This window comes from Capricornis sumatraensis, chromosome 2 (genome assembly GCF_032405125.1).
Source record: "Capricornis sumatraensis isolate serow.1 chromosome 2, serow.2, whole genome shotgun sequence".
NCBI lineage: Eukaryota > Metazoa > Chordata > Mammalia > Artiodactyla > Bovidae > Capricornis > Capricornis sumatraensis.
In genome coordinates this window covers 212,789,802-212,801,869 of record NC_091070.1, presented here as the reverse complement: position 1 = coordinate 212,801,869, position 12,068 = coordinate 212,789,802, and the positions used below count along the sequence as shown (strand labels likewise).

General features: G+C 50.0%; 1 protein-coding gene across 2 annotated transcripts in view; it reads right to left on the bottom strand.

The window, feature by feature from the left end:
• CSMD2 (CUB and Sushi multiple domains 2) overlaps positions 1–12,068 on the bottom strand; it is a 678,038-nt gene that overhangs the window by 133,722 nt on the left and 532,248 nt on the right. For both annotated transcript variants that reach the window (XM_068966215.1, XM_068966217.1), the window contains exons 28-29: positions 9,843–9,981; positions 5,698–5,885 (exon numbers count right to left, since the gene is read on the bottom strand). In XM_068966215.1, coding sequence (XP_068822316.1) covers positions 5,698–5,885; positions 9,843–9,981 — 327 coding nt within the window. The remainder of the gene's footprint in view (positions 1–5,697; positions 5,886–9,842; positions 9,982–12,068) is intronic.

The window sequence follows — 12,068 nt, the reverse complement described above, 5'->3', positions numbered from 1 at the left end:
ATGCTTCTCGCTTCTTGTTCGCCTCCTCATTTATTGTCTGTTTCCTCACCTTCATGTTCCCCTCAAGTTGGGACTGTGACCCTTTTGCTCACCGCTGTGTCCTCCGCATACAGCGCAGGGCGTGTCATGAAGCAGGAGTTTAATAAACATTTGTTGAGTGAATGAATGGTTTCTAGACACGTGCATGGATGTCCTAGCCTGTCCCGGCCCAAGAGGAAACCACCACACCTGCTGGAAAATGAGAATAAAGGTCCCTCCCAACCACCTTACTGGTTTTTCTGCTCTGGAAAAAGACACAAAACCTCCCTGGGACTCGTTTTTCAAAACTGTTCAAAAGACAGGATTCTCATTCCCTCTGCATACTTCAAGTAGATGGTAAAACTACCCAGGAGGCTGCCTTCAGATGAGAAGTGCGCCAGAGCGTGGGATAATAGAGACCCACAGCTGACACGACTGCATTCAGAATCATCTCTTAGAAGGGCTGCCCAGAGATGACTAAGACAGCACAGCCACCTTCCGGGAGCAACTGAACAGAGACACCTACAATCCCAGCCCCCCCACCCATCTTCGCCTTATATAGGTGGACCTCCAACATTTCATTGTAGTAGAAATGTTTGCGAGCTCAGGATACGAACTCCACGGGGCCTGGACTTTGTTTTGTTCCTTGCTCTGTTCTCAGCCTCTGTAGCAGTGTCTAGCACATAGGTGGTGCTCAAAAAATACTCAGTGAGAAAATGAATCAAAATGCCTGATGGTCCCTTGCCCTTTATGCAAAAGCTTAATCCTATGACACCACTCAGGGGACCTCTGACTTAAACTTGTCAATCTGATGGTTCCTTTGGGATACAAACTGGGAAGTGATTCAAAGCCAAGAGGGAGGCAGCCCTGCTCTCCTAGGAGAATGGAAAAGCAAAGAAAACTAACCTACAAAGAAAAGTGAAGTAGCAAATACTCAGAAAGGAGCAGAGAGCAGGCCGAGTGGTTCTGCAGATGGAGGAGGACCATCCTCGAATTCAACCTCCGATTCTCCCACCTTGAGTGTAATCCCCTTGGGACATCACGCTTCCTGCCCTTGAGGCTCTTATATTTTAAAAATGTATTCCGTTTTTGATGCTAAGTGAGAGTGAGTTTTTATCATCTATATTGTTAAAATACAGAATGCTCTTTAGCTTAAATCAGTTTGGCTGTTAGTTTTCTTTTTATAATAAAGTCTTTCTGTCTCAAGTTGGTTTAAGTGTTTTTGTTTTTCACCTTTTTATAATAAATTACTCCTTTTTCTTCTTAATAGTTTCTTCATAGGAACTAAATCATCCCTCACTAAGATTGGACCAAATTGTTTTTGCTTTTCCCTTAGGAAGTTGGCAGGAAATAAGGAAAGACTCCTGGTCTGTTCACCCTGGATCAAAGAGGGGTTGACTTGGGTCAGAGAGTGGTTTTCACTGCCCTAAGCCCAGCTGAGTCTGGCAACCTCTCTTGAGGTGGATGCTCACACCTCCCAAAGCAGAATCATTGAAACCACAGCTCCATGGAGACCAAGATCCTTAGCATTAGTGGAGCCCTGGATCTCTCTAAAAAAGAGGATTCTGCCTTTGGACAGAAGATGGCTTCTAGATAGATGCGGCCAACTATTCTTTTCCTAGGAATCCACACCTGTCTGAACGTGCAAGTCCTCTGTGGGCTACCAACTCAACCTAGGGTGTTCTACAGATTCTCAGAGTGTAGAGTACCTAAATTCTTTGCCAAGGACTGGAGAAGTATACAGGACACATGCATGCCACAAATCACAAATATTCATATATTTTAAATATATGTCCCATTCTACCAGGCTAGTTCAATGAACAAAGGTTCTATCTTCCAGACAAAGGCAGACCAAATGAAATATCTATCACACAGGAGGAGAAAGGCAATGGGACGGAAGAGCAAAGATCAAAGTGTGTGCCAACTACTATTGAGCCCACTGCCAGGGGCTGTGCCGATTGACCAGTCCTTACAACAACCTCTTCATAGAGTACCACTGTCCCTCTCTGACAGACAAGGAAGTGATTCTCAGAGAAGTTAAGTAACTTGTTTAAGGCCGTATAGGTGATAAGTGATGGCGATCTCCCTTATATAGATATTGAACGTGAGGGGATATCATCAAGTTCTTGGGATCCGGTAGCAGAGTAGACCCATTCCAGGAACCCAGGGATATGGAGAAGGAGACCATGGGATCTCCCTGGGTTCCACCAAATGGGCTACCTGTGCAGAGGGCTGGGACATAGTAGAGAGGTGTCCAGATTTGAAGGACTGATGCTGAAGCTGAAACTCCAGTACTTTGGCTACCTCATGTGAAGAGTTGACTCATTGGAAAAGACTCTGATGCTGGGAGGGTTTGGGGGCAGAAGGAAAAGGGGACGACAGAGGATGAGATGGCTGGATGGCATCACCGACTCGATGGAAGTGAGTCTGAGTGAACTCTGGGAGTTGGTGATGGACAGGGAGGCCTGGCATGCTGTGATTCATGGGGTTGCAAAGAGTCGGACACGACTGAGCGACTGAACTGAACTGAATCTGAAAAGGAAGGAAGGTCCAGGTCTCACCAGGTACCTCCCACCCCAAGTAGACACATTCGCTTGGCACTTGCACCGTGGATCCTCATAAGGTGGTAGACGGTGCATGGGCGGCTGTGTCTCCCTGCTTGCCCTTCCCCAGTAACTGGCCCCCTTTGGCTGCTTGGCAGGCTCAGGTGGCAGCTTGGAAGGCCCTATTCCCTGGAGCCTTGTTTTGTATCTGACAACCCTTCCAGATATGGTCTTAGGCCAACAGCTGAACAGGGCTTCTTTGGGAACGAGGACCTAGAAGTGTGGCTCTAGCACACGGATTTGTAGAGAAGACCTGGGGGAGAGGAGACCACAGCCAGGTTGTCATGACAAGGGGACCAGGGAGGAAGCTGAGGGAGTTTCTACCCTGTAGCCACTGAGCCCAGGGATGATGAAATGCAGTCATCTTACAAGAAGGTTGAAAATGGTGACATTTGGGGTAAAATTTTCGAATCGCTGCCACGTAGAAGACTCAGGTGGGACAAGCTAGATGCTGCTCTGATTGTTGTGAAGGCCTGGCTGGGGTGGCTCCAAGCGCCACATCTGTGTGACGTCTAGCTGTGCTCAGCCACTTGACAGGGAGCTTAACAGAAGGGGCAGCTGTGCAAGGTTTATGCAGCTGAGGATCAGGGAGCAGGAAGATCGAGGGCGCTGATGAAAGTGTAACTGAAGGGATGAATAATAAAGGGTGGAGATGATGACGCGGCAGGGAGGACGGCGGTGGGCGGAGCAACGGGGGTCCCCGCTGAACCTAAGACACGCCTCCGGCTAGCGCTCCACAACTTGTGACTGCGTTTGTTCTGACATCAGCATGTGGCGACTGAGGGCAGGAGGTTTACCGAATGGTGGTTATCGAGAGGAAGACAGGATGGCAGAGAATCCAGGCCAGTCCCACGAGGAAAGACGACCGCAGGCAAAACTTTCTCTAATCTGTGCCCCCAGCACCTTCGAGAATTGTATCTGTCACATAGCGGGCGACTGAGACTTCCGAGGGTTTCGGTGAGTCAATGGATGCGGACTGCTCAGGACACTGCTGGCTGTTGGCAGACTACTAAGTTACCCACTATTATGATTAGGATTATTTGTGAGCTCGTGTGAACTATTCCCAGGAGTTGCCACACATATTTAATGAAGGGACACTTTAAAAGGTTGCTGAGGTCTCACATTAAACAAGTGGGGGACGTGAGCCAGGAACTTTTTAAATTTTAACTGGTACTGTGACCCCATTTGTACACACAGGCTGATGAGTCTGGTGGAACTTGGGTTACAGTAGCAATAACAAAATCCATCATCTCTAGAGTATCTACAGAGTACTTAGTCCATCCTGGGCACTATCTTCCTACATTTCATTTATATGTATAAAATCTCTTTTAATTTAACCTTCTGCAACATAACTATTATGATCACCACTTTATAGCTGGAGAAATGGGTTCCGAGAGATAATATCTAACCAAGTTCACAAATCAAGCAAAACATGGAGCTAGGATCTGGATAATGGGGCCTGGGATCATTAGAGAGAAAGAAAAGGTCAAAAAGAGAATAACGGAGTAGAAGAAAGTGAAGTACCCGAGAACCTGGAATGTGTCTCCTGCTGCTGCTACGACTGGAATATTACAGAATGTTTGCAAGGTGCCAGGCCCCAGACCTGGGATTTCATGCATGGATTCGTCAAGGACGGTTCTGTGCTGTAGGAATCATCATTTGTAGATGCAGAAATAGAGTTTTGGAGAGGTTAAATAACTTGCTCCAGGCCATACACACTATTGACCCGGGGATTTTTGCAGAAACAAACACCTGTGGCTGGTGATTTGCTATGTAAATGCCGGGAAGGATTGAGGGCAGGAGGAGAATGGGGTGACAAAGGATGAGATGGCTGGATGGCATCATCAACTCAGCGGACTTGAGTCTGAGCAAACTCTGGGAGACAGTGAAGGGCAGGGAAGACTGGCGGGCTGCAGTTCATGGGGTCGCAAAGGGTCAGAAACGACTGAGCAACAGAAGGACAACAACAACAAGAGGTGAACATGGAAACACTCCAGTCAGTAACACTTGGGGTAACAAAAGACATTCATGCGTCTCTGGTCAATGAGTCCTTAAGGAGTAAACATGAGCCCTGTACCTGGTTGATCTGACGTCAATGCTCTTGCCCGAGCAGGGACCAAGGCCTGTGTCCGTAAGCAGATTTTTATGCGAACACAGCCATTGCCCATTCCTTTCTGTTCCATCTTTGGCTGCTTTTGTGCTATAGTGGCATCAGTAGCACGGAGGAACTGTGATATAGACTGCATGGCTCACAAACCTGAACTATTTACTGTCTGGCCATTCAAGAAAAAAAAATCTGCTGACCTTGGCTCGACCCCCATACCCTTCAGCTTGCTTTCATTAATCCAAAAGCGGAATGAGAACAAAAGGATGGGACAGCTGGAGGGATAAGAAAATGAGATAGAAAGGTGTCATTCTGTAGTGACCTACATGGGAGGAGAGTCTGATAGGGGATGGACCCACATACATGGGTGGCTGAATCACTTTGCTGTGCACCTGATATTAACACAGCGCTGTAAATCAACTGTACTCCAATATAAAATAAAAATTAGATGAAAAAAAGTGTCAGAAAGTGTCCAGTTTATGACAGGGTGCCAGAGGATGGCCAGAGAGCGGCCCTGGGACAGAGATCCAGGCACTGTGACCCCAGGACTCGGGTGGGCCCTGCATTTATCCAGGAGGGTGGGAGGCTTTGGGGTAGAGAGGGAGACTGAGCCTCACGTCAGAACCCTCAGCAAACGCAGGGGCGTGGCCTTGAAGATGCCAGCTGACCGCTTGGGCTGAAGTTATGAGACTGAAGAAGATCCAGACTTGACCCTCGTAGAAAAGGGAGTAAGTGGGAGTCGTGATGTCAAAAGCAGGTGCAGGAAGAAAGTGAGGCCCCTTTCCTCCTGGGCCTGGGGCAGCTGGGTGTGAGGGTCCACCCCAGGGCCACAGAGAGGCAGGGGCTCTGCAGGTGGCAGCAGGCTCCCCGTGACCCCGTCCAACCTTCTCCTCGCCACACTACGCCTCCCCCATCCCTGGCCAGGTGTGGTTGGCCCTGCCCACGTCGTCTCTGCCTCCCCCGGCCCCTTACCTGTGTAGTCGATGACAAAGCCGGTGTTGCTCACTGAAGCATCGCTGCGGAAGGCAAGGAAGAGACTGTTGCTGCTGCTCTCGATGCGGCCGGGAAGCTGGGAGCCGTAGAAGCTTCCTATGAGGGGGCTGAGAGAGTCCCGTCCATCGTAGATATGGAGGAAGTCATAGCCAGGCTCCAAGTTAAAGCTGGGGAACAAACACATCCCGACCCCACCCCGCTGAGGTCACCTAAAGGCTGGTACCCAGCCTCGGGCTCAACCAAAGGACGGGCCCCCCTCCCCCACAGCAAGTCCGCCAGCCCCCTGGTGCCCAATCCCCGAGACCTCCTGGCAGGGATGGAAGGATGAACCCTGCCCCACCCCCACCCCCCCACCCCAACCTCCCAATGAGAGAGAAGATGGACAAGGCTTGGACAGAGCCACCAGATTCTAGCATCAGGGTCCAGAAAGCTGGAGCCAAAAGCCTAACACCCTCTTTTTTTTTAATAGGTGTTTTAAAAAATTGAACTATATTTGACATGGCATATAAATTTGAGGGGTACAACATGCTGATTGACTACATTTATATATTGTTATATGATTTCCTTTGTAGCGATAATTAGCACCTCTGTCATATCATATAATTATCGTTTCTCTTTAGTGGTTGGAATAATTAAGATCTAGCCTATTAGCAAGTTTGATGATTATAACACAACGTTGCTGTCTATATTCACTACACTGTGCACAGAAGGGAAAATCAGTTATCAGCTCTACACATCGAGGGGTCAGAACCCACAGAGCAGGCCCAGAAGCCAGGCCTCTTATATGCCTCTATTATTCTTTACACTGCCCTAAGCTGCACCTACTTTTCTGAGGGCTGAGAGGCACCCAGGGAGCCATTCACTGGCAGGAAGGGGCTCGCTCTCATGAAGGGCCCTCGCTTCATTCATTCCCCCCATCCCCCAGCCAGTTTTCAGCTCACCCCATTCCTGGCTCCCCCAGGTGTGTCTCTTTCTAAGCAATCCTGACCCTGGTCCAGAAAAAAACAACAACCCATTTTACAAACCTTCTTAGCTTAGAATTGAACCTTAGAGTTCTTGAGTGTCATTGATCCTACTGAAATGGCTTGAGTGAAAATGAGGGGAAATACCAAGGACCGGCAAGAATGTGGAGCCGCTGGAACCCTCACCTCCTGCCGACGGGGGTGTGAATTGGTTCAACCGCTTGGGGAGACCGTCTTGCAGTATCTGCTAGACCAGAACCTGTGCCTGCCCTACAGTGCAGCACCTCCACTCTTAGGCATACACCCAGCAAAGGCGACTGGTGCCAACCAAGTTGCCAAGATGGAAACCACAGAAGTAAATGGGTTTGTGGAGAACAGCGGTCTGATGCCAACTTGTTCACAGCCCAGGGTTGGGATATTTAGATCCTTCACTTGGCTGGACTGAGAACCAAATGGTGCTTCTACCCTTTAAGACATGGCAGAGACAGGAGGCCATTTACTATCTAGGACATAGGTGGGGATAGAGCGGGCAGAGAGACCGGGGGTCTGGGAGGGCTAGACGTGGAGTCACACACGCACTGGTCTCCCTCCTGTGGCTGTCAGCTGTAGGGTCACCCCTGATGGCTGGGTGGTATGGCCTTCTTGCCCCCATAGTTCAGTTGCTCCACCTGCTCTTTCAAAGGTCACTGAGGAAGGGTTTGGGAGTGAGTCAGTTTGGATTCATTTCCAAAAGCCCTCCATCTGCCCCCGTGTCTCTGCAACCATGGGGTTTTATCTGAGCACCCCCAGTATGCTGGCCACTGTGCAGGATGCCCAGGATGCAGGCATGTCAGACACCATCCCTTCTTCAAGATGGTTCTGGATTTGAAGGCAGTGATGGACGCGAAGACAACAAAGTCCAAAGTCTGTGCAGGCTAGTGGGAACACAGCACCAAGCTCATCAGGGAGGATGGGAGTGAAGTTTGTGTTGGGGCATTAGAAGATCCTCAGTGATTGGACAAGGAGGAGAAAGGAAGTCACAGTGAGGGAATGAGCAGAAGCAAAGTCACGAAGTATGAAACAGTCTTGGCAACTGTGAGCAGCTCAGTCTGGCTGGAGCTCAGGGTTAGGACCGGGTTGAGGAACTGAGGGGAAAGGCAGGCCGGGGCCAGATGGTTTGGAATGAAACTCAAAAGACAGGACCAAAAATAAAAACCCCAAACAAACAACTCCTCCCCACCCCCAAATTAAAAGCCAAAACAATGTCTCCCTCTTACAGAGAAGAGGAAGACTTTGAAGTATTAAAAAACAAGGGATATATCTGTTTCTTTCTTTGTTTTTAAACCGAGGTATACTTTATACATGCTGAAATGATCAGCTCTTAAGGATACCACTCCTTCAGTTTTGACACGTGTCTATCAAGACCCAAGGTTTTCACCATCCCCCAAAGTTCCTGGGCGGGGGGGGGGGGTGCCTTCTCAATCAATCTTCCCCACCCCCAGAAGATACCACTGAACTGACTTTTTATCACTGTAGATTGGTTTTGCTGATTCTAAAACTTCATTTAAGTGGAATCATACATTATGTACTCATGTGTGTCTGTCTTCTGTCGCTCAGTGTGATATTTCTGAGACTTATCCACGTTGCTGCACGTGTCAGTAGCTTATTTCCTTTTACTGCTGAGTAGTATATCATTGTGTGTTAAAATGGTAAATGAGGTGCATATTTCAGTGTTTTCCAGTGACAGCATCACTCCGACACCGAGCTAAAGATGAGACTGGCACAGAAGGCAAGATGGAGCAGAGGAACCAGTTAGGAGCCTGTGGCAGTAATCTAGACAGGAAGCAGTAAGGGCATCAACCAAGACAGTAGCTGGGAGGATAGAGAAGAGGGGAAAGCTAAGGTTAACACAGCTGAGGCTCTATGCCTTGGCCACTAACAGAAGAAGCAGTGAAAATGGACAGTGTGGTCGCCCCCAATTTTCAGAATAGAGATCAGCTGGGGGAGAAGCAAGGGGCTTAGTTCTGTATGTGTTGTGATCACGAAGCCTGCAGGTATCAGACAGAGACCCTCCAATAGTTGGCTATGGAGCCCGCAGCCCACAAGAGCGTCTGCGTGGACGGCAGACTGGAGTCTCCAGTTTACAAGAGGTGACTGAAGTGTTGGAGTGGACGAGCTTTTCCAGGGAGGAGGTGTGGCAGGCAGACAGAGGGGCCTGTGACAGAGCCTGGCCCAGGGCGAGGGGCATGAGAAATAATCCAGAAACTCGCAGAAGAAGCTAGAGAGCCAGAGGGGTAAGTCCATAAAGCCAAGGGCAAAAGCAGGAGAAGGATGCAGGGAGTGATAAAGAGATGTGGTTGGACAAGTGTGGAAAGTGCAGCTTGGTTTGGCAGCCAGGAGTGCAGAGGAGTTGCCAGTGGAAGCAGGGAGTCAGAAACCAGATGTCAGTGATTTGAGAGTGAACAAGAGGTGAGGAAAGGAGAGGAAAGCAGAGACAATTCTTGTGAAGAGTTTGCTTCTAAAAGAAATCAAGGAGATAGTGTTGGAGCTTGGTGGGGGAGTGACTAAGAGATTCCTGGGCTGTTCCTAAACTGGAGAGGGTGGTAGGAGAAGCTGGTGAGAGCAGAGGGGGAGAATTCAGAAGAGCAGGGGCAAAACGACCCATTTCTGAATCTTGGCATCTTCAGAGGTTTAAAAAAAAAGAGAGAGAGAAATCAAGAATAATAGCTACTTTATAAATTATCATAAGGATTAAATAGGGCTTCCCAGCTGGCTCAGTGGTAAAGAATCTGCCTGTAATGCAGGAGACGTGGATTCGATCCCTGGGTTGGGAAGATCCCCTGGAGGAGGAAATGGTAACCCCCTCCAGTATTCTTGCCTGGGAAATCCCATGGACATAGGAGCCTGGCGGACTGCAGTCCTAAGGGTTGCAGAGTCAGACACGACTGAGTGGCTGAGCACAAGGATTGTATATGAGAATACTAGGTATGAAGCCACAGCGCACAGTGCCGGGCACACAGGAGATGTTCAGGAAATGCTGGTGTCTCTCCTCTTCTGGACCCCTTCACCTCCCCTGGAATGGAGTCCTGCTCACAGAGGCCCGATGTACGCTCACCTGGACCCAGGTCTGCACCCCGACCTACGCTGAGCCCTCCGTCTCCCACCCAGGGGAAAGGTACATACATGTTAAATACCAGGGCGATGACATAGTCTGGCGAGACGGTCACCTTCCAGTCACACTCCTTGCCCGGCGGGTAGGGCTCTGGGTAATTTGGTGATAGGATGACTCCTGATGGTCCTGTCAGGTCTCCCCCGCAGGGAGCTGAGGAGAGAGGAAGACAAGGGTGAGGCTGTCCCTGGCACCTGGTCACCTTTCCACCAGCGCTGGAAGAGGAGGGACTGCGTCTGATCGGCCTGTTAGAACTTGGTTCCGGGGGCTCAGGGGAGGGTGGCGTGCCATGGGGGTGAGGTCTCACGTTAAAGTGATGGAGCCGTTCGGAACTGGAGAAAGGAAGGGCTCACACAACATTGTCAGAGCACTAAACGCCACCGAGATGTCCTTTTTTAATGGTTAATTTTATGTTATAGGGATTTCACCTCGCTAAGCTATTAAACAACAACATCAAAATACTTGGCTCTGCCACTTCCTGGCTGTGTGACCTCAGGGAGTTTATCTAACCTCTCTAGACCTCAGTGTCCCTCCTCTTTTGCAGAGGTAACACCTCTTTCATGGAGCGGTTGTAAAGATTCGGGAGATGTCTGTGCAAGCACGTGGCATACTGGACCTCGTCCATGTATGAAGCCATTACTAGGCTTTCAGACATATGAAATACTCGGTCTCCTTTCAAGGCGGCAGATCCCACTTCTGGTTGAGCTTTATGGGTTATTTACCACTAATCCCAGTGCACTTGGTGTCAGGAGGAGCAGAAAACAACCATGTGTGTCTGCCAAGGGTGCCTGGGCGCCTATGCTGCCGGCGCTCTTGGCACCTGCGTGGGGCTGCAGATACCTTCCCATTTTCTCAGCGGCCTTTGTCCAAGGGAGCATGTGCTCCTCTGTTGTATGGAAATATTACAAATCCCCAATTAGTCCACTGTGGTCCCCCTCCCCTGAGATGACAGGCCTTTCCAGCAGGTGGCGGTGGCGGGGGGGGTGGGGGGTGGGAAGGTGGCCGGGAATATAGCAAGCTGCTCATCTGGAGCCCTTGCGGGGGGCAAGTCCCAGATCCTGAATCTGGTTCTCCCCCAAAGGGCTGGGTTATTGGACCGTAGCATGAGGGTCTGATACAGTGAAGGTTGGGAGGTTGTATGGGGATGTTAACAGGAAAAGACGGCTGAGACTGCAGACATGGCTTGGTCTGAAAACCTCAGGGTACCACAAGGTTGGCGGTAGAGTAGGCAAGCAGTGAGCCTGCAGAAGGGCCAGGGCAGGATGTGGAGGTGGGAACTGAGGGTACATCCACGACTGGACTTCAGAGCAGCCATTTGCTTGTCCCAGAACTAAGCTTTGTAGCTTTTAAGAGGGGTGAGCCTAAAGGGCTGGATCAATCCCCAACAGGGTCTCTTTAAAAAATGGTAGGTCTTCAGATGAGGCCATTAAAGTCCTAATGTGGCTGAACATAAAACCTGAGGGGTCATGAGTAGTGCGGGCTTTTTCTTGTGGGAAGTATTTCTCAAGTCCCAACTTGAGTGCCAGACACACTCCAGTGGACACCTGTTAAAGGTCACCCATGACATACAGCATTTTAGATCCATCTCTCATTTCTATCTCATAACAACTCGGTAAGCTATGGATTACCCTTCCTGACTCAGAAAAGAGGAAACTGGGGCTCAGAGAGGTTAAGGAACTTGCCCAGAGTCACTCTGAGACTCAGACCCACATGTGTCTGGCCCCCAAGCCCATCAGTGCCCCCGTGCTCTTGTGCTACCTCGGAGCCACTGGCGGCAGTGGGAACGGGGGCCGCTGTCCCTGCCTGCAGGCCGGCGAGGGCAGGGTACCCAGGAGAAGAACTTCTGGGAGTGAGGATGGTCCCTTGAGTTGAGTCTGTCTTGCATCTCACTCACTTCTTCTCCACTGATCCTTCTTCAGACAAGATGGTTCGGTGGATGGGGCAGACTGGAGGCCTGTCTGATCAGGGTGAAACCTTGAACTTAACAAAGCAAGACCACACTGTCCTGTCCACTGAGCGTGGCCCTGCCCAGACCGGCCTAGGAAACACAGTGGTACTGCCAGGAAGAGCAGAAAACGCTGCTCGGGGCAGTGGTCCCAGCTCCTGGGGCATCTTCCCAGTGCTCCCTCCGCTCGGGCAAGGGCTACCAGGCTCCGCCGTCCTTCACAGCCCAGAGGTTCCTTCCCATAAGTTTGCACAGATGGGGTGAATCTGTGTATTTCAAAACTGCTCCCCCTATT